We start from the raw sequence: 21998 nt of genomic DNA on the forward strand, positions 1-21998 counted from the left end.
TTGCAATGGAACACATTCCTTAGCTTTCTCTGGTCCGAGCAGTTCCCATCTTTGTGAGGGAAAAAAAGTATATTATATATTTAATATATTATATTTTATGTAATAAAAATATATCATATACACACACATTTAGTTTGTTTGGAACTAACAAATTATTGACTATTTGTTGGGAACAACCAGTCTGGCAGGTTGAGGTGTGTTTCATCATTTCCTAAATGCAATCCAGTTGTCCCAGCAAATAGGACTGGAACCATTGGATATCTACATACCAAAGAAAGGACTTCAATTCGAAGTCTTTACACCATTTACAGAAGTGTACTTAAAATGTGTCATAGACCTAAATGTAAAGCCTAAAATCATGTGGAAATAAATGAAGACTGCCCAAATGATAACAAGTAGAGCTCTGTTCACTCAGAGCTCAGTACATCGAGAGAATCAGCCACCATCCTTTGTTTGTGATGGCAGAAACTCAGAAGATTTATAGTTAAAAGAGAGAGAGAGGGCTCAGGGATGACCTGATTTGAGGTTGTTCTAAGGAAGCTGCCTTGTGGCTCAGCTGGTAGGTAAAGAATCCGCCTGCAATGTGGGAGACCTGGGTTTGATCCCTGGGTTGGGAAGATCCCCTGGCGGAGGGAAAGGCTACCCACTCCAGTATTCTGGCCTGGAGAATTCCATGGTATGGTCCATGGGGTCACAAAGAGTCAGACATGACTGAGCAACTTTCACTTATGGAAGCTGGAAGTGGGTTTCCTGGAAATGGGTTATCTCATGTCACTGGTTTGGAGACCTTATCTGGCTTTGTTTGGTTGGGCCAGAGTTGGAAGTGGGGGAAGCAATTTAGCAGCTGTTGATCAAGTCCTGACCACGTTTGACCAGTTGCTGCAGAGGTTGTGGTTAGGTTGGGAAGTCAAAGTTGTGAATCAGGTTTGAGTCACAACTGAGCGCTGTGATCAGAGGTCCGTTTTGATCTATGGTTTGGCCAGTATCCATTTGTATGTTTAATCTCTCAACTTCCAAACTTCCGGAGGAAAACAGAATTTTTACCTTGGGTTCAGCAAACAATTCTTAGAGCTGACACTAAATGCACAAAACATAAAAGAAAAAAAAATTGATTTATTGGACTTTAAAAATGCTTCCTTAAAAAAAAAAAAAAAGCCTCCTTAACAGTGAAAGACACTCTTAAGGGAATTAAAATATGAGCCCTTGACCAGAAGAAACTATGTGTAATTGATTATATGATAAAAGAACTTATATCTCAATTATATATAGAACTCTTGAAAGGCAATAATAGGAAAACAATTTAAAAATGGATAAAAGAGGGAATTCTCTGGCAGTCCAGTGGTTAGGGCTCCACACTGCCACTTCAGGGGGCATAGTTTGATCCCTGGTCAGGGAACTAAAGATCCCACAAGCTGTGTGGTACAGTCAAAAATTAATTAATTAAATAAATAGCTTTTTAAAAACTATAATGAGATAACATCATTAGTCATTAGGGAAATACCAATCAAAACTACCTACCCATTGGAATGGTGAAAATGAAACCATACAGGGTGTCTGCAAGGTTATGGAGGAAAGGGAACTCTCATATTGTTGTAGCCACGTGTTCCGGAAAACAAACTCACTCAGAAGGACAATGCAGATAGTGGAGTGCAGTTTATTACACCAGCGGGCCCAAGGCAGAGTCTCCTCTTAGCCAAGGACCCTGACCAGTTTTTGTGAAAACCTTATATGCCCTAAGTGTACGTGCTCAAACCCACCTCCCCAAATTCCTTGAAACTAGTCTGGACAAGGTAAAAGAGAGATAAGATCAAAGTTAACCCATGATTCATGTGCCATAAGCCTAGATAGTTAACAGTGGACATTTATCAATAGGCCTGTGGTCATACCCTGAGAAGCATAATGGGATTTATGACTTTGTTCTGGTACAGAGATAATTAGCACATTGTTTTAGGCCTCGGAGAGTCTAGGTACAAGTCCTGAGGCTCCTTGGGGGTGGGGTGGGGGCGGGGTCTGGTTTTCCATTGATATGTCGTTTCCATAGATACTGGGCATCGAGCTCAAAGTCCACAGTCCAGCCCAAGATGGAGTCCTGCTTTCAAGATGCAGCCTGTTCTGTCTGTTTCTTCCTTCAATATACTTCTGGTAGGAACTTAAAGTACAACCATTTTTGGAAACAGTTTGGTATTTTCATACATTTACTGTAAGACCCAGTCGTTCTGCTCCTAAGTGTTTACCCAAGAGAAATGAAAGCATATATTCAAACACAGACTTGTACACGAATGTTCATAACACTTTTATTTGTAAAAGTCAAACTGGAAAACCCAAATGCCCATCAACAGAAACAAGTTTTAGTTATCCATATGATGAATTATTGCTCCCTATAAAATAGGAAAGAACTATTGGTACTCACAACATGAATGATTCTCAGAATAATTATTCTGAGTGAAAGAAGCCAGACAAAAAAGGAGTGTGCATTTGATTCCATTTGTATAAAAGTCTAGAAAGTGCAAATTCTTCTGTAGTGACAGATAGCAAATCAATTGTTTCTTGCAGATGGTAGCAGAGTATGGAAAAGTGGAAGAGAGAGATTGCAAAGAGGATGGTATGTATGTTTGATATCTTGATTGCAGTGATGGTTTCATATGTCAAAATTTATATAATTTTACACGTTAAATATGTGCAGGGGACTTCCCTGGTGGTCTAGTGACTAAGACTCTGAGTTCCCAAAGCAGGCACCCAGGTTTAATCCCTGGTCAGGGAGATAGATCCCACATACTGCAAATAAGAGTTTCCGTGCCACAAGTATAGATCCCACATGCTGCTACTAGGACCCAGCACAGCCAGATAAATAAATAAACAAATATTTAAATATGTGCAGTTTGTTGTTTGTCAAAAATGCCCAAATAATGCTATTAAAAACTACATACATGAATGATTTTGAGAAAATAAGCAAAAACATTTTATCATACAGTAAGTCCCTTGCATACGAAAGATTTCCGTTTCTTAAGTTCAATTTGTAAGTCTGACAAAGTTAGCCTAGGTACCCAACTAACACAATCAGCTACATGGTAGTGTGCTGAAATAGGTGTAAACACTTTTCACACAAATAAAAAGCAACCCAACACAAAGAATAAAACATTTTTAATCTTGCAGTACCAGCTCCATCATGCTGCTTTTACGCTCATTTCCTGACATCCTGGGCTTGAAATGAAGATGCTCTACTACCGTCCTCTGTACAGTACTGTGCAGTTAGGTACACCAAAGCACAACCACTTGGAGAGGATGCTCACTGTTGACCAAAAAAGATGTACAACTTGAGAGCTGTGAGACAAAATGAGGTCTGCAGCCCGGGAGGCAGCATCTCAGATAGCTCTGAGAGACTCCTCCAAAGCAGCAGTGGGGGAAAGTCAATATATAAGGTTTTGGTGAAAGGGAAGTTCAATACCATGAAGCATTCAGTTTACAAAAGGTTTTTTATTAGTCATGAGGGTCTGATGTCACCATGAAGGGATTTAATGCTTCTCTAGATATGAGGAGATGCAAGGATTGAGATCATAAAATCTGCTCCTAAAAACATGCAACTGTCTAAAGACCTGTCCCACCAGATTCTCTGGAGCACAGAGTGCCTCACTCCACCCTGAACTCCCTCAGGGATGGTTGAAGGTCACCAGCTATAGCAGCATGGGGTTCAATCTCTGTAGAGGCAGATGGCAAACTCTTTGTCATTGGCAATGCTCTTCAGTTCAGTTCAGTTTAGTTCAGTTCAGTCGCTCAGTCATGTCTGACTCTTTGTGACCCCATGAATCACAGCACACCAGGCTTCCCTGTACATCACCAACTCCCGGAGTTTACTCAAACTTATGTCCTTTGAGTTGGCAATGCCGTCCAACCATCTCATCCTCTGTCGTCCCCTTCTCCTCCTGCCCCCAATCCCTCCCAGCATCAGGGTCTTCTCCAATGAGTCAACTCCCCGCATGAATTGGCCAAAGTACTGGAGCTTCAGCTTCAATATCAGTCCTTCCAATGAACACCCAGGACTGATCTCCTTTAGGATGGACTGGTTGGATCTCCTTGCAGTCCAAGGTACTCTCAAGAGTCTTCTCCAACACCACAGTTCAAAAGCATCAATTCTTCAGCGCTCAGCTTTCTTCACAGTCCAACACTCACACCCATACATGACCACTGGAAAAACCATAGCCTTGACTAGATGGACCTTTCTTGGCAAAGTAATGCCTCTGCTTTTTAATATGCTGTCTAGGTTGGTCATAACTTTCCTTCCAAGGAGTGTCTTTTAATTTCATGGCTGCAATCACCATCTGAAGTGATTTTGGAGCCCCCAAAATAAAGTCAGCCACTGTTTCCACTGTCTATCCATCTATTTCCCATGAGGTGATGGGACCAGATGCCATTGTTAGGTAGTTAGAATAGGGAAAAGGAGTCCAAAATGGCTGTGGCTAAAAGACCTGAAAGGGGAAAGCCTGCGAAAATAGAACAAAGGAAGGTCAGACGACCGGAGTGAGAACCTCAGGTAAAACAAACAGCGCTCCTGCCTAGGCCCAATTCACATAACACAGGCCCAGGGACAGAGAAACATATAAAAAGAGGAGCCAAAGCCCTCTTCGCGCTCTCCCTCTCCCTCTCCGCCCCCCTCTCTCCTTCTCTGTCTCCCGCACGCAATGGGGCCATCTTCTCTTTTTGTCTTTGGATCGACGTGCCCTCATGCCTCGAAGATGGATTTTCCTGCTATTATCTAAATAAATAAAGCTGTAACACTGATTTATTTAAGAGCTATAACACGGTCTGTCCTCCGAGAGCTGTGACCCGCCCAGGGGGCTTCAATGTCCATCACTCCAAATTTTTGAACCGAGGAGCATACACTCGCGTGACACCATGATCTTAGTTTTCTGAATGTTGAGCTTTAAGCCAACTTTTTCACTCTCCTCTTTCACTTTCATCAAGAGGCTCTTTAGTTCTTCTTCACTTTCTGCCATAAGCGTGGTGTCATCTGCATATCTTGAAGAAGGAATTCATAGGGCCTGGACTCCATCTCAGGCCTGTCTGTGCTGATCGTGCGCGGCCACCTCTCCAGTGGACTCTGAACTCTCTGCTTAGTGCCTGTGGGAATGACAATGGAAGGATAAGACCCCCCTCTGGGCAGGGGAATGTTGAAGAAGAGAAAACAGACACTAATCACCCCTGCCTCCGGACACTATCTATAAGAATGTAAGCACAGGCTTATCGGTTATTAACTATTTGGAATGTAACTGCGGGCTTATTGATTATTGACTGTTTGAACACATAACACGTGAATGATGGGGTTATTGTAGTTGTATTTACCCTTCCTTTGTTTATGTAAGTCTCAAGGTAGTGGGTTTGGACGCGTACACATGGGGTATAAAAGATTTTCACAGGGCCCGGAAGGCGGGCGGCTCCGGGATGGGGCTCCAGGCCGGGAGCGGCGGGGGCGCGGGAGCCGGCTGACCGCCGCCCCTCGCCCGCAGTACATCGCGGTGCACGTGGCCCCAGACCAGCTCGTGACCTTCGGGGGCTCCAGCGAGCCCTGCGCGCTCTGCAGCCTGCACAGCATCGGCAAGATCGGCGGCGCGCAGAACCGCTCCTACAGCAAGCTGCTGTGCGGCCTGCTGACCGAGCGCCTGCGCATTAGCCCGGACAGGGTCTACATCAACTTCTGCGACATGAACGCGGCCAACGTGGGCTGGAACGGCTCCACCTTCGCCTGAGGGCCGCGCCACGGGTTCCCCCTGCCCGCCGCCCTGGCGCGCACGGGTTTCCCGCCCGCCGCGTCCCCCTCCCCCGACCCTACCTCCCTGGAAGGAGAAATAAACTGGAGACGCGGGAAAAAAAAAAAAAAAAAAGATTTTCACAAATGCTGGTCGGGGTCCTTGGCTAAGAGGAGACTCTGCCTTGGGCCCGCCGGCGTAATAAACTGCACTCCACTATCTGCATTGTCCTTCTGAGTGAGTTTGTTTCCCGGAAAGCGTGGCTATAACATTTGGTGCGTTGGCCGGGAAACTCCTCACTTTGAGGAGACAGGTCTCATTTGAGGCCACCCCGAGGCTTTGTAGCTTGAATCTCCTAGAGGGGGGAAGGCGCCTCGCCCCTCTGGAAGGATTCTGCTTCTCAACGCCTGGACCTTTCACGTCAGCAGGTAGTGGACGGCAGCAGGGGAACTGAGCGCTCAGGTGAGGAGGAGCCCACCCGGCAGGGTGGAAGAGGGGGCCTGATCACCCCCCTGGGAGGGACTAGAAGGAGCGGGGACCCACAGGAGCCTGGAATAGGCAGGCGGCGATTGCTTGGTACACAGGTCGACGAGCGTGCTAGGGTTTAGGAAGGAAATTTGTGAAGGTCATTTAGGAGGTGTGTCCATGGCGTCTCGAGGAAAATTATTACCAAACTATCGCCAGGGGATTCTTAGGATAGGAAACTGGTCCTTGTATGCTCGTATTCTGCCCTCCCCCAGGAGGTGTCCTGTCTGCTGTGAAATTCTTGACCCCCTCGGAATTGTTGGGCTAGAAGGAGGGGGATACAGAAGTGAGTATGAATTGGCTTTTCCGGAGATGGCCTGGGACATGAGATATTTAACCCATCTGTGTTTTCATCCGCACCTGATCAAGCCCACCAAGGCAGAATGGACTTTAAGGGAGAAACAGTCTCGGACCATGTGATGTTCTGGTTCAGCTATGCTGACTGGCAGGTGAAGACACGCTGATCCCCCTTCTCCCTCTGGGATCTGGCAGGTAAGGCTCTTCTCACCCCAGTTAAGAAGGAGGCAAAATGGCAATTTAAGTGTCACTGAGTGGAAATATCAGAAGTACATGGGGTACTGAGAACTTCATAGACAGAACGAAAAGGAAAAGTAGAAGAAGGTCCGAGAAGGTAAGCAAGATGGGGGAAAGTGAATCTAAGGCAACTGTATTGGAGTGCATGATTAAAAATTTAAAGAAGGGATTAGGAGGAGACAATGGGGTGAAGATGAAGCCTAACTGCCTCCACATACTCTGTGAGGTCGAATGGACCCCTATGGGAGCAGGATGGCCACCAGAGAACACCGTGAACTTAAAAATAGTGGAAGCAATCTATACAGTAGTCACAGGAGAGCCAGGACACCTGGATCTATATCCATCTATTGACTCATGGCTAGGGTTAGCTTGAGACCCTCCTACTTGGACAAGGTTCTGTATCCAGAAGGGAAAGGGAAAAATATTAACGGCACAAAAATTGACTGATGATAAAAAAGGAAATTCTACAGGATTTGGACGGGGATGACCTGACCCCTCCCCCATGCTGGATAATGACACGCCTGCCTCCCAGTGCTTCACCAGGACCGGAGGCCGCCTTAATGCCCTATCCAGGGCCAGGTGAAGTTTCTGCAACAGCCACTGCTCCTCTGCCAGCTTTCCCGGAGTTCATAGAGCCGCCGTTTGGGCAGGCTCCAATCCCGGTGACAGAAGCCTCTGGCCAACACTTCCAGGATCCGGCTCCACCCGAACCGCCCAAGCTATACCCGCCTCTCCCGGTGAGTACTGACAAGAGGGGGAGGGAGACGTTGGAATTAAGCAGAGACCGCGCCCTGCCAGAGAGCTGGAGGGAACGAAAGAGAACAGACAAGAGACTTACAGTGCAAGCTGCTGCTCTGGGAAAGTCTAACTCGGGCCCTCCAGAAAACCTCATCTGCCCCAGGGACAGGACAGTCCTTCAGCCGGTCCCAAGGGAGGCCCTGGGCCCGTTACAGCCAAACCAGTGTGCCCGGCGCCGAGCTTTTGGCCACTGGAAGAAGAGGAAGCTCCCGCAGTTGTGGGGCTTGCTGACCTGAAAATTAACTAGGGCTGCCAGGGCTCAGAGATACCAGGTCCCTGAGAGCCCATGGTAACCGTAAAAGTGGGGGACCAAAACATTGACTTCGTGGTGGATACAGGAGAACTGTCGGTAGTAACAAAACCTGTGGCACCTCTGTCCACAAGACTACCGCTGTAACTGGGGTATCGGGAGAAGAGATGATTAAATCGTTTTGCCAGCCCAGAAAATGTCAGATGGGGGGGGGGGGGGGGGGGCGGGGCACCAAGTGATTCATGAATTCCTCTACATTCCTGAGTGCCCAGTACCCCTGTTGGGAAGAGACTTGTTCTCCAAACTAGGAGCACAAGTGACTTTCTCCCCTGAGAGAGGCCCACCTTCTGGACGGACTCTGTGACTTATTTGCCCTCTCTCTCAATACCAACCCAAGATGAGTGGAGGTTGCATGAGCCTCTGAAGGCAGAACCGGGTGGGCTAGAAGAGCATGAGGGAGCTAACTCAATTATTCCCTGAGGTCTGGGTGGAAGACAACCCCTCCTCCCCCCAGGCTGGCTAAACATCATGCCCCAGTGATAATGGAACTCAAACCAGGTACCATCCCGGTTAGAGGGTGCCAGTACCCGCTACGGATGGAGGCCTGAACCGGCATATTGCCCTACATCAATAGATTGAAACAAGCAGGCATTCTGGTAGAGTGCCAGTCGGCTTGGAATACGCCAATCCTGCCAGTCAAAAGGGAAGGAGGACAGGACTATAGGCCTGTACAAGATCTCAGGCTAGTCAACCAGGCTACTGTGACTTTACACGCCACTGTTCCAAACCCCTATACCTTACTTAGCCTCCTCCCACCGAGGACTAAAGTTTACACTTGCCTAGATCTCAAGGATGCCTTCTGCATATGCCTCGCCCCAACGTCACAACCCATCTTTGCCTTTGAATGGGAAGATCCAGTGGGGAGCACCAAACAACAGCTCATCTGGACTCCCCCACAAGGGTTTAAAAACTTCCCAGCCATCTTTGGGGAAGCCTTGGCTTCTGATCTGGACTCATTCCATCCGGAAGAGTATGGATGTCAGCTCCTACAATAGGGGGATGACCTGCTGCTGGCTGCCTGAGACCCAAGGAAAAATGCTGGAAAGGGACAAATGCACTGCTCCAGCTGTTGATGGAAGGTTACCGGGTGTCGAAGAAGAAGGCACAGATCTACAAAGAGGAGGTAAGGTATCTGGGGTTTGTTTTAAAGAAGGACTCAGGGTTCCAGACCCTAATTGGGTCCTATATATTGATGGCACTCGCCTGATAAAACAGGGACAACAGCTCTCGGGTATTCCAAAGTGGAAGGGGCCATCAAGACTGAAAAGAGAGGGTGGGAATTGCCAAGTGGCAAATTATTGGTACCGGAGGAGCTGGCACACACTCTGGTAAGCCAAATACACCAAGCGACCCACCTAGGCTATGCTGCCTACTCACAGGTTAATGCTGCCTCTTGGGTATTCAGACAAAAACCTCCAGGTATTCAACTGAAAGGCACACTGCCCCTTGAACACCTGGGAGTGGACTTCACTGAAATGAAACCTCACCGACACTACCGTTACCTGCTGGTCATGGTATGTGCATTCTTGAGATGGGTAAAAGCTTTTCCTACCTGGACTGAAAGAGAATCAGAAGTATCCCGGTGCCTGATTAGGGAAATGGTTCCTAGATTTGGATTTCCTACCAGCATTGGATCAGGCAATGGCCCGGCTTTTGTAGCTGATTTAGTATAACAAGTAAGCAAAACTTTAAACTGCACACTGCATATAGGCCCAGAGTTCTGAGATGGTGGAATGAACCAACCAGACACTTAAAGAGACTCTCCAAGTGGATCAGAGAGACTGACTGCTCCTGAGTGGACTTGCTCCCAATGGCTCTGCTCAGACTCAGGATGACCCCACAGTCCCAAGGCTATTCTCCATATGAAATTGTGTATGGGAGGCCTCCTCCCATAATAAAACAGGTATCAACAAACTTGCCTCAGGTAAGGGGGGATAGGATTTCACAGCAGATGGAACTGGGTAAGGTAATAAAATCGGATAACTAAGTTTGTACAAGAAAGGGTGCCGTTCCCCCTTGGGGAACAGATTCATGAGTTTACACTTGGTGACCAAGTATGGGTCAAAGATTGGGAACATGATTTGCTAGCTCTTTGGTGAAAGGGCCCTTATGTTATTCTAACTACCCCTACTGCAGTTAAAGTTGCAGGTATTGTCCCTTGATTCATCACACCAGAGCAAAGAAGGCATACCATGCTGACCCGGAGGACGCCGAGTGGACCACCCAGAAGGACCCCACCGACCCACGGGAAACCAAGATCATTCTGAGGAGGAAGAAGAAAACTAGGTCCCAGACGAGCCCTCTACAGGATGGAGCTGGGTAAACGACTCCTGCTGCTCGGCCTCACCAATGCAATTCTGAACTTGGGTATGTGGGGCTATGCCCCTGTCAGTAATAGACAGACTCCCCTGGTGGGTATCGTCACTCCGTTATGGGGACTTTAACAACAGAAAGGAACTTTCCTGTCTCTCACCAACCATAACCTTTCTTTGCCCTCTGGTGTTAGAAGAAGCCATCAATGGGCCAGGGACATAGGGTTACATTAACATGAATACCAGCCTTATGGAGATAACAAAGGCTTATACCTCATATATGAGAATTAAGGAGGAAAAGGGCTCCCTTACAAAAGGGGGACAGGCCTCCCGGTGCCTTGAGCAATACTACCAGGTCTGGGATGAATATTTCTGGATGACTCCTGAGAAAGGACAGTTGATTGCCCCTGCTACTATTTGCTGGGAACAAAAAGAACAGAAAGTTGGATTTGGAGACCATCCCCTAGACCCAAAAGAATTGTTATTTGTGCCCTGAACAATGTAAACAAATCTTGGAAGTTACCTATCACCCCAATCAGTCTGCTCAGTGGCCCGGTTCCGACTGGAAATATAATCCTGGAATCAGCTGGGTAGCCCCCAGTGGGACCCAGTGGCTCTGTGGGCTTAACTTATGGCCATGGTTACCAGTTGGCTGGGTGCGGCGTTGCACATTAGGATTTGCTTTCGCCCATGGCAGAATTAAGCCTAGCCTATACCAGCCTCCAGTAAACCTGCCTTATCTGCATGCAAGATGGACACGATCTGTGTTCCAATGGTATGACTATGTTGCTGCCTTGTTGCTGCTTTGTGGGCCCTGCTTCCTACAATGCCTCGTGAATTTTGTAACCCAGAGGTTGATAGCATTCTCTCATGTGGGTGGCAGGAGGGCTAAGGTACAATATATCTCAATAAATGATGCTCGTTATGTAAACTAAGAGCATCAAGAGGGGGTAATGAAGAAGGAATTCATAGGGCCTGGACTCCATCTCAGGCCTGTCTGTGCTGATCGTGCGCGGCCACCTCTCCAGTGGACTCTGAACTCTCTGCTTAGTGCCTGTGGGAATGACAATGGAAGGATAAGACCCCCCTCTGGGCAGGGGAATGTTGAAGAAGAGAAAACAGACACTAATCACCCCTGCCTCCGGACACTATCTATAAGAATGTAAGCACAGGCTTATCGGTTATTAACTATTTGGAATGTAACTGCGGGCTTATTGATTATTGACTGTTTGAACACATAACACGTGAATGATGGGGTTATTGTAGTTGTATTTACCCTTCCTTTGTTTATGTAAGTTTCAAGGTAGTGGGTTTGGACGCGTACACATGGGGTATAAAAGATTTTCACAAATGCTGGTCGGGGTCCTTGGCTAAGAGGAGACTCTGCCTTGGGCCCGCTGGTGTAATAAACTGCACTCCACTATCTGCATTGTCCTTCTGAGTGAGTTTGTTTCCCGGAAAGCGTGGCTATAACAATCTGAGGTTATTGATTTTTCTCCCCGCAATCTTGATTCCAGCTTGTGCTTCTTCCAGCCCAGCGTTTCTCATGATGTACTCTGCATACAAGTTAAATAAGCAGGGTGACAATATACAGCCTTGACATATTCCTTTTCCTATTTGGAACCAGTCTGTTGTTCCATGTCCAGTTCTAACTGTTGCTTCCTGACCAGCATACAGATTTCTCAAGAGGCAGGTCGGGTGATCTGGCATTCCCATCTCTTTCAGAATTTTCCACAGTTTATTGTGATCCACACAGTCAAAGGCTTTGGCATAGTCAATAAAGCAGAAATAGATGTTTTTCTGGAACTCTATTGCTTTTTCAATGATCCAGCGGATGTTGGTAATTTGATCTCTGGTTCTTCTGCCTTTTCTGAAACCAGCTTGAACATCTGGAAGTTCACGGTTCACGTATTGCTGAAGCCTGGCTTGGAGAATTTTTAGCATTACTTTACTGGCGTGTGAGATGAGTGCAATTGTGCGGTAGTTTGAGCATTCTTTGGGATTGCCTTTCTTTGGGATTGGAATGAAAACTGATTGGCAATACTGTTGTTAAGTGCCAATTTGTAGTTGACAACACATATGACAAACATATGTCAGACACATGAACTAACTTAAACTTGTGAATGCACATTTACATCTTTGAAAGTTTGAAAGATTTGTAAATAGGGGCCTTTGTTGTTGTTCAGTCACCCAGTCACGTCCGACTCTGCGACCCCATGGACTGTAGCACCCAGGCCTCCCTGTCCCTCACCGTCTCCTGAAGTTTGCCCAAGTTCATGTCCATTGCATCGGTGATGCCATCCCAATGGATCCAACCAGAGAGTAGGGGCCTTACTGTAATATAATTAGTTCACAAATCAGTAGGCTATTTATGTGCCTGCTATTGGTAAGTTTTTTCCCACAGGAACTATATCTCTGAAAGAATTAGTGATATAGAGTCTGAAATTCTGCATACTCCAGATGGAGGTCTTTGCCCCCATATTCATTTGATAACAATCACTGAAGGAGTCTTTTGGGCCTAGAAAAGAAAACAACAGTCTCAAAGGCCCTTGCTGAGTCATCTAACTTCGGAGAAAACAACAGATACTTTAATTCCGCCCTGATGCTCCAGGCCGGTTGCATCTATCTGGGATTTATCACCCCCTGTCCAGAAACCTTCCACACCCTACACCTGCCCAGAAGACTTATCATCCCCTGCCCAACTACAAATGTCATCTCAACTAAAGAATACTCAAAATATCCCACCATCAGGTAACGTTTTCCTTACCGTTTCCACAAACCTCCCTACAAATATGAAACCTCCCTGATCCCTCTCAGTGCTCAGCCTGGTCTTTAGGCCGACTGTCGCCCCTCCTTGACTGAATAAAGGTAACCTACTTCTGTTGAGGTCATCTTCCCTTTTCTGCCTCGGCCGGAACTACCTTACAATCACCACCCCACCCTATCCTTTGTTTTGTATATTGTAAGGTTACACTTCTCACACCTGCCGAGTCCTTTCTCAGTGGAAATCAAGTGCTTGGTGTAGAAAACAGCAGGCCTATCTAACTACTACTGAAAATTACCTCAACAAAATAGCAGAAAATGCTCTTTCCTCCCTTATAGGTGCATTAAAACTGAAAGTGTTCCATTTCGTAAAACTGCTCTTACAGATTTGTTTTGCTAGCAAAGGAATCCTTCAAGACACCTGGTCTTCAGAGGCTGTGACCTGACCTGTGAACTGTGTATTAACCTTGAGAGATACTGTAACTATGAATCATTGTTTACTTAATGTCCTGTTACCAAGAAAAGAATACTGAGACCGGTTTCTGTTTTCTGATAGACATACACACCTTGAGATTTCATAATCAGGGCACAAGTGGATCATTTTATTTCACTCTTTGTCCACTTGTAAGAATGGCCTAAAATTTATAATTGCTCATTTTCCTATTTAAACAAAAGACTTGAAGAGTTGTGACATTGAAGTGAACACTTTTGACACAGGAAACTGTCAGGCTTAGTGGCTTGTCTTTCCTGCTTCTCTGGCCACAAGAACTCTCATCTTTGCCCCTCACAGACTGAAATGGAATCAGTTTCTATTTCCCCAACCAAGGTAGGCGTAGCTTTCCCACATTCCAATACAGGAAGGTCAGGAAAACGTTAACCACCGCCCCATGTCCTTCTAGCAGCTCCACCTTCTGGAGACCCACTCTGGGTCTGGGAACTGGGAGGAGCTACCACAAAAATCCCACTGTCAAGCATCTCCTCCCTACCGTACTAGTCCTCAAGAATTTCCTTCCTGACAGCAGAAGGAAATGGAATCACCAAAGCCTAGCCTCTGCAGACAGAACACACCAGAGCTCTAGGTAGCCATTTGATGGGGGGAGGCGGGTACCGGGCTTTCCGGGCTATGTGTATTTAACTGAACACTACAAGGCTTGGTTTGGTGAGATTTAGGCCATGATGCTGTGCATCACATCCAGAGTGAAGGAACACTTGACCATCCATGGCTAGTTTTGAAGACAGAAGGGATCACAAGCTAGGGTGAAGGAGGAAAGAGAACAAGCTCTATTTTTTGCCTGACCTTCCTGTATTGGAAGGTGGCGAAGCTATGCCTCCCTTGGTTGGGGAAATAGAAACTGATTCCATTTCAGTCTGCGAGGGGCAAAGTCTGTGGACTTTGAGCTATATGCCCAATATCTATGGAAACGACGTATCAACTGGAAAACCAGGCCCCCAAAAGGAAGAGTCCCAGGGCTCTCCATCACCTAAAAGAATACTCTAATTATCTGTGTAACTGAATAGAATCACACATTCTATTATGCTTATTGGGGTATGACCACAGGCCTATTGATAATTGTCCACTGTTAACTACCTAGGCTTAAGGCATTTGATCCTTTGTCCAGACTAGTTTCAGGGAAACTTATACACTTAGGGTATAAAAGGTTTTCACAAAAACTGGTCCAGGTCCTTGGCTAACAGGAGACTCTGCCTTGGGCTCGCCGATGTAATAGACTGCCCTCCACTATCTGCATTGTCCTTCCGACTGAGTTTGTTTCCCAGAACGCGTGGCTACAATGAGAGAATACTGGCAACCTAGAAGCTGGAAGAGCTAGAAGTGTAATCTCCCCTAAAGCCTCCAGAAAGGAAGGCAGTCCTACTGACATCTTGATTTTAGCCAGTGAGACCCATTTTGGACTCCTCATCCCCAGAACTGTATGGTAATAAATTTGCATTGCTTTAAGCCGCTAAATTTGTAGTAATTTGATACAGAAGCCATTGGAAACTAAAATTGTGACTCAGACTATGGTACCATTGTCATTAATTGACATGTCCTCTGGTTCAGCAAAGGATCACAATGATTCCACAATATCTTGTGAGAGAAATAGGACATTTAAAAACAGTTCTCATGATGTGGTCTCAGGAACCAAGACCTTTTCAGAGGAGCCAGTAGGTCAAAACTAATTTTGTTTTAATACCAAGACATTATTTACCTCATCACTCTCATTTTTTCACAAATACACAATGAAGTTTTCCAGGGGTTTCATGATACCTGATATTTAACAGACAATACAAAAGCAGATCAAAAATCTAGCTATCTTCTCTTAAACCAGATATCAGAGCTTTGCAGAATTATGAAAGAATGTCACTCGTCTCACTAAAATTTTTGTTGAAAATATGTTTTCATTAAAACATGGCATTAATGTCATTTTTGATAGTATTTTAGAAAGATACTGTCTTTCTCCCCACCTCCCAGTCCCTGGTAACCGCCATTCTTGTCTCTGTTTTATGAGTTTAGCTTTTTAGAGTCCATATATCAGTAATATCTTGCAATATTTGTCTACCTCTGTCTGACTCACTTCACCTACCATAATACCCTGAAGTTTCATCCATATTGTCACAAATAGTAGGATGTCTCAAGGGCATATTTTAATGAAATGATGGATCTAGGTAACAATCACCAGTGGATGCTGAAACTACAAGGATAGTGGATCTACACCTTGACTGCCCAGGAAAACTGTTAAAAAGTCTCAATGTGGGGACTTCCCTGGTGGTTCAGTGGTTAAGACTCCACATTCCCAATGCAAGGGACCTGGGTTTCAATCCCTGATCAGAGAACTAGATCCCCCAAGCACCAGCAAAGATCCTGAGTGTCGCAACTAAGACCCAGCGCAGCCAAATAAATACTAAAAAAAAAAAAAAAAAAGTCTCAGTGTGTAGGCTGCACTCCAGACCGAGTAAATAAGAACCTCTGAGTTGACTGTAAAGGTCCCCAGGTGATTTCAAATATGAAATCAAGGCTGAGGATTAAGAGAGACTTATGTCCCTTATCAACTAAATGTAATGTGTGGACCTTATTTGGATTCTGATTTTTTGGAAAAAAAAAAAAAAAATGTAACAAAGCAAAACTTGTGACAGTCTTATCTGATGAAGATATTTGCTGTCATGTATATAAGTAAAATGATATACTGTCTAGGATTTGCTTTAAAATCTAGAAAATGGGGCTTCCCTGGTAGCTCAGCTGGTAAAGAATTTGCCTGAAATGCAGGAGACCTGGGCTCGATCCCTGGTTGGGAAGATCCCCTGAAGGAGGGCGTGGCAACCCTCGAAGGGTGAGGAATTCTTAGGTGAACAAAGAGAGCACAGCGTCAGAGGCACCAAGGACACTTTTTATAGGTTCAGAGATCCCAAACTACATGGAGAGTGGTGAACAGCCTTATGCAGCTGATGCAAAATGCATAGGGGCTGGGGATGCTTTTGGGCCCCCATATTTTCTTCTTTTTTTTGACCCCTAGGTCTCTGTTATTTTTTTTCCTAAAAATTTTTATTAGAGTGTAATTGATTTACAATGTTGTGTTAGTTTCCAGGTTTTCTACCTACTATGTGAAAAACAAAAGACATAAAGGAACCACTTCCTGTCTTCAGGAATCATGTGATTTCCTTGAGGAAAGTGTAGCATTGTGCAAGTAAAGAAAAAAAAGTAAATGCTGAAGTGAATCCTGTGTGACACCGCCATCGAGGACTACAATTGCATTTGCTCAGCAGTGGAGAGAAGTGGTCTTTTGGCTTAAGCTAATGAAGTGTTATGAAAAGAGAGAGAGACCTAGATTCAAGTCCTAACTCAGCCTTTTCCTGGTTCTGTGACTGCCAGGAAATCACTCTGACAGCTTTAAGCCTCATCCAGGCTCAAAGCCAAGGACTCATGTTCTCGATTTTTTGTTCCATCAGTACCTCAGTTCCAGGTGTGAATTTTTATTTCAGTTATTGTTATGGAACAAAGCACCCTCAAACTTAGTGGATTAAATTAGAACCATTCTGTCTCCTTGGGATTCTGTGAGTTGAGCGGGCCTCAGCTGGGCAGTTCCGCTGCTGTTCTCCGTTGTGACCCCAGAGTCATGAAGGCACATATTTTAAAGGAGATGAAGAGCAGCCTGGGCTGGAGCGTCCAGGACAGAGCTTCGCACTCACGCTGTTGGTGCCGTGGAGGTCACGGGTAGGGGCAGGAGGCAGTGGGAGCGCTGGTTTGGCTGGGCCTTTCTTTTGCTCCGTGGGGGCTCTGCAGGTGGGTAACCATCTTTATGTGACAGTTCAGATCTCTCAAGAGCACAAAAGCAGAAGCTGCCAGACTTCTTAAGACTGAGGCCCGGACCTGACGTAGCATCATTTCTATCTCATGTTGATTAAGGCCAGTCTTGAACCCAGCCCAGATTCAAGAAGAGGAACCTGCCCCAAACCATGAACACATAGCCCACTGGGAGTCACTGATGTAAACAGATTGCCACATAATACACATTTTCCCTCTTGAAAGTTTTCAAAAGAGCATGTTTTAAGGCTAACTGTAAGAAAGACAAGGTAGCAGTGCTTCTGAGTATATACTTGAGCCCGACTAAACTGGAGTTCCACGTGGACGGGATGTGGGCAAGCTAATCTCTCTTTAAGCCCCTTGTGTTGCTCATCTAGAGATGCTTCCTTCATAGGGCTGTGGTAGAACTTCAAAGAGACAATGGGTCTAAGCACCTTGCACAGAGTAGCTACTCGGTAGATGATAGCTACAGTGTATTGTTATTAAAGTTGCCATGGTGGTTGTATTATTGTTATTATTAATTACTGAAATGTCTTAGACAAGTGACTAATATAGCACAGTTCTCATAAACTAACGAGTACGTTACTTTCATTATCTTCTTCAATTTTAGTTGACTTTTTTTTCAAGTGTTTATTTTGCTCTTTTAATGAATTTTCAGGTCATTCTTAAAGTAGCTGTCATTTTCTATTAGCAAAATAATTGGGAAATCAAATTCTTAGATGAAATCTGAACAATGAAAACTCCTTCTACCTCTCACAAAATCTTGGAAACACACATTTTAGGAGAGACAGTGATATATCAGTTAATTTCCTGAAAACACACACATGCATACACACAGACAGTTCTGTATAAAAACATTATTTTATGCCTATTATATTTCTTCATGTGTAAGTGCAGAGATGCTTCCAAGTCAGGACTATAACATTAGTTATGGATTTTTTTAGTGAGGAAAAAATGCCTTTTACTGTTGTATGAGAGAGTTGTCAAGTATATATTCCCGAGAGTTTTGGATGACTTAGCATTAAGGTATAAACGTGATGACTTTTGGGCATTTTGTGAGTTCATTTTCCTCATGTTAATTTTAAAAACAGTTGAACTGATTAGATTCAGCAGCAGTGGAAACTTTGTAAACAAATTTTAATACTTTGTTACAGTAGAAGTTTTAGTGAAAAATTGGTTCAGAATACTATTAACATAAACACAATATGTTAAGGGCTTCCTTGGTGGCTCAGATAGTAAAGAATGGCCTGCAATGCAGGAGGCCGGGTTTAATCCCAGGGTCAGGAAGATTGTCTGAAGAAGGGAATGGCTAACCACTCCAGTATTCTTGTCTGGAAAATTCCATGGACTTCTGGAGCCTGTGGGCTACAGTCCATGGGGTCACAAAGAGTCAGACATGACTGAGCAACTGACACTTTGTATATTGCAGTTTCCTTTTTGAGTCCTCCAGTTGCGTATGGTTTGTATTCTTCTTAAATTTGCTTTGTTACAAACCCTCACAGCTCTTCCCTAGGATGGCTAGGTAGCACTGGGGGCTGATTGGTTGTCTACCACACAACCAGTCCCTTTGTAAGGAAAATTCCTTTGCAAGGGAAAGAAAGACCTGCGTTATATAGCAGATAGCATCTTCAGCAAATACATAACTTATTGGTTTATAGGAACTCCTTAAAATGGGATCTGTAAGCACGAAACAGTTTGCTGCAGTGGAAAGACTGTGGTCCTTGGAGTCAGACTGTTTCTGGCCCTTGGAAGTGATGGGAAAGTTATTTGACTTCTTTGAGCTTCACTCTCTTCAGCATAGATAATACAGACCTACTTCTCAGAGTTGGGAAGATTGAATGAACTATCCCTGAACACAGGCGAATCCGGTAGGGACATGTGCATGTTAGTGCTCCTTGTACTTTGAATTAAGACTTAAACTTGAAGAACTTTTTAAAAATAAGCTGAAAATTAAAACTCAGCTAAAATATATAATACATAATGAATGCTCACACACACAAAAATACTTCACACTTGCACTTGCAAGAGTGAAGAAACACACTCAGAAATTCACTTTAAAAAGTACTCATTTTAAAAATGAATTTCAAAAAGCCAAAGCAAATGAACTTGATTCATTGTATAACTGGATTGAAGGTGAGTGAAGCTTTAACTTCCGAACTACTTCAAGGAGAAGAAAATAATTCCAAGGTAATATCAGATTTGAAAGAGCAGTGGTTGAAAGTTGATGAGCAAAAAGGACCAGGCTTATAAGGTAGCATAAGTAGCTGAGTTTGAAATAGATTCTTCCTTCCTTGGCCCCCTTTCCTCTGAGCTCACCTGCTTCCTTTTATTCAAAACATAGTCTGTCTCATCCCCAGCTGAAAGAATGTTTGAAATTCTCTCTGAAATGAAAACTTACTTTACCCAACCAGTGACTTCTGCATGTGCTGTACCTGTTACAGATGAAGAACCTACTTCAGAGGATTTTTAGGCCAGTAAAACCACTCTGTATAATACTGTAATGATGGATATATGTCATTATATGTTTGTTGAGACCCACAGACTGTTCAACTACAAGAGTGGACCCTAACATCATCTGTGGACCTTGGAGTGATGAATATGTGTCAGTGTAGGTTCATGGATTGTAAGAAATGTACCACCGTGGGGCAGAAAATCTATAATGGGAAGAGGTTTATGTGTGCGGTGACAGAACATACTCTGTATTTTCTGCTCAGTTTTGCTATGGATTTAAAACTGCTCTGAAAAGTAAGTGTATTCGTTTAAAAATAAATGAGATACAAGTGAGGCACATAGTGAAAAAAATAAAGATAATGAAACTAACTTTACCTAACAAATGCACTTCCTTTGTGTGCTATAGCTGATAAAGATTAAAAAAAAAAAAAAAACCACTCGGGGGTACAGTGCTTCACAACAAAACCTCCTCTTGTTGGTGGAGGTGCAAAATGTATCACAGTCTTCTGATGTGATAACTTCATTCACTCTTGTATCTATAAGATCTGCCTGAATCACCTGGGGATCTTGTTAGACCTGCAGGTCCTCCTGACTCAGTAGTTTTGGAATTGGGCCCAAGAGTCTGCTTTTCTGACAAGCTCCCAAGCGATGCTTGGAGAAGACATTGGGCAAACATACATTCTCTTGTTTGTCTGGACTACTGCCTGTGCTGCATGCTTTTGCTCCATGCCCAGGGATTCACCACTGAAGAAGAGTTGTTTTGGATCTGGAATACATTTCTCTGTTCAGTACGATTCTCCTTTCTCTAAGTCTCATTAGTGCTTTGCTTGAGGTTCTAATGGAACTTGTCACACACTTTTGCTATACTTAGCAGTGTATATGTCTTGTTCCCCCACCCTACCCCTCTCCACATCTACCATCCCTAACTCTAGATTAGGACACTCTAGAAAATGCTCTCATAGATTCCTGTGCTTTTCACTAATAACCCTTACAACAACTCTAATTAAATAATTATGTATTTGCTTTCATGGGGATCTTGCCTACTAAACCAAAAGCTCCATGAGGTCAGGTATATTGTACAGCACTGTATACCCATCATTGCCACAGTAACTGCCACATAGTAGGTGCTCAATAAATATTTGGTGAATAAATGAATGAATTGTAAGTTTCATGGAAAGAGAAACTTTGTATTGCCGAAAGAAGACAGCATACAGCCCTGCACATTATGATTTAGTAAATAGTTGTTGGCTTAACGACCGTAATCTTAGGAACATTCAACAACCATTTTCTCATCCACTTCATTCAGCAATCTATTGAATAACTACTATATGCCAAAGCTGATTCTGTCATAAAAAATCTAACAGTATTCAGAGAGAATATAAATGTAAAAACAATTCATTTATTCAAGATGCATTTTTCTATCCTTAAGATCCATTGTCTTTTGGACCAACGGGCTCCTGAAGCAATGGGTTACACCTATATGAAGATCTTTAGGTAAGAAAAAAACATGTTCCAGTCTGCACTTCAAAGTGTCATATTATTAACTCAGGGTGGAGGGAAGGTGTGGGGAATGAAGACTAAAAGCAAAGGGGGAGGGTCATGGCAGCTGTTTTGTTGAGAGGGAGTGATATAGACTAGACCAGTTGCAGTGGAGAAGAGACTCGAGTGCATCAGGGAGATACTCAGGAAATAAAATGAACAGGACAGCCACAAAAGAGACACTAGACAAGTGAGACTACATCAAACTTTAAAACTCGTGCATGAAAACAGAAAAAGAGACACAGATGTACAGAACAGACTTTTGGACTCTGTGGGAGAAGGCGAGGGTGGGATGTTTTGAAAGAACAGCATCAAAACATGTATATTATCTATAGTGAAACAGAGCACCAGCCCAGGTTGGATGCATGAGACAAGTGCTCGGGCCTGGTGCACTGGGAAGACCAAGAGGAATCGGGTGGAGAGGGAGGTGGGAGGGGGGATCGGGATCGGGAATACATGTAACTCCATGGCTGATTCATGTCAATGTAAGGCAAAACCCACTTCAATATTGTAAAGTAATTAGCCTCCAACTAATAAAAATAAATGGAAAAAAAAACACCAAAACTCGTGCATGAAAGGACCCCACAGTGAAAGGACAGCAGACAGACTGGGAGAAAATGTTTGCAAACCATATATGTGATAAGGGGTTAATATCCAGAATATATAGAGAAATTCTGCAAGTTAACAGAAAAAAAATCAGATAACCTGATTCAAAAATGGACAAAGGA

The 21998-nt window shown here is 44.3% G+C and overlaps 1 protein-coding gene and 1 long non-coding RNA gene across 4 annotated transcripts; both read left to right on the forward strand.

Moving 5' to 3' along the window:
• The first annotated feature begins 5387 nt into the window (after positions 1–5387).
• Positions 5388–5844, forward strand: LOC133055589 (macrophage migration inhibitory factor-like). The gene has a single exon (XM_061140736.1). It carries the CDS (start codon positions 5388–5390, stop codon positions 5739–5741), a length of 354 nt encoding a protein of 117 aa, XP_060996719.1. The 3' UTR covers positions 5742–5844.
• Positions 5845–5998: 154 nt separating this feature from the next.
• Positions 5999–11545, forward strand: LOC133056911 (uncharacterized). 3 transcript variants are annotated; one of them, XR_009692933.1, is made up of 4 exons: positions 5999–6203; positions 6636–6758; positions 7271–9031; positions 10045–11545. It is a non-coding gene; the product is annotated as an uncharacterized LOC133056911 (long non-coding RNA). The 3 variants fall into 3 exon arrangements; XR_009692932.1 differs by lacking the exon at positions 5999–6203 and having other exon boundaries at positions 6243–6758; positions 7271–7537; positions 8692–9031; XR_009692931.1 differs by lacking the exon at positions 5999–6203 and having other exon boundaries at positions 6234–6758.
• Positions 11546–21998: the final 10453 nt, after the last annotated feature.

Source organism: Dama dama, chromosome 5, assembly GCF_033118175.1.
Source record: "Dama dama isolate Ldn47 chromosome 5, ASM3311817v1, whole genome shotgun sequence".
Taxonomy (NCBI): domain Eukaryota; kingdom Metazoa; phylum Chordata; class Mammalia; order Artiodactyla; family Cervidae; genus Dama; species Dama dama.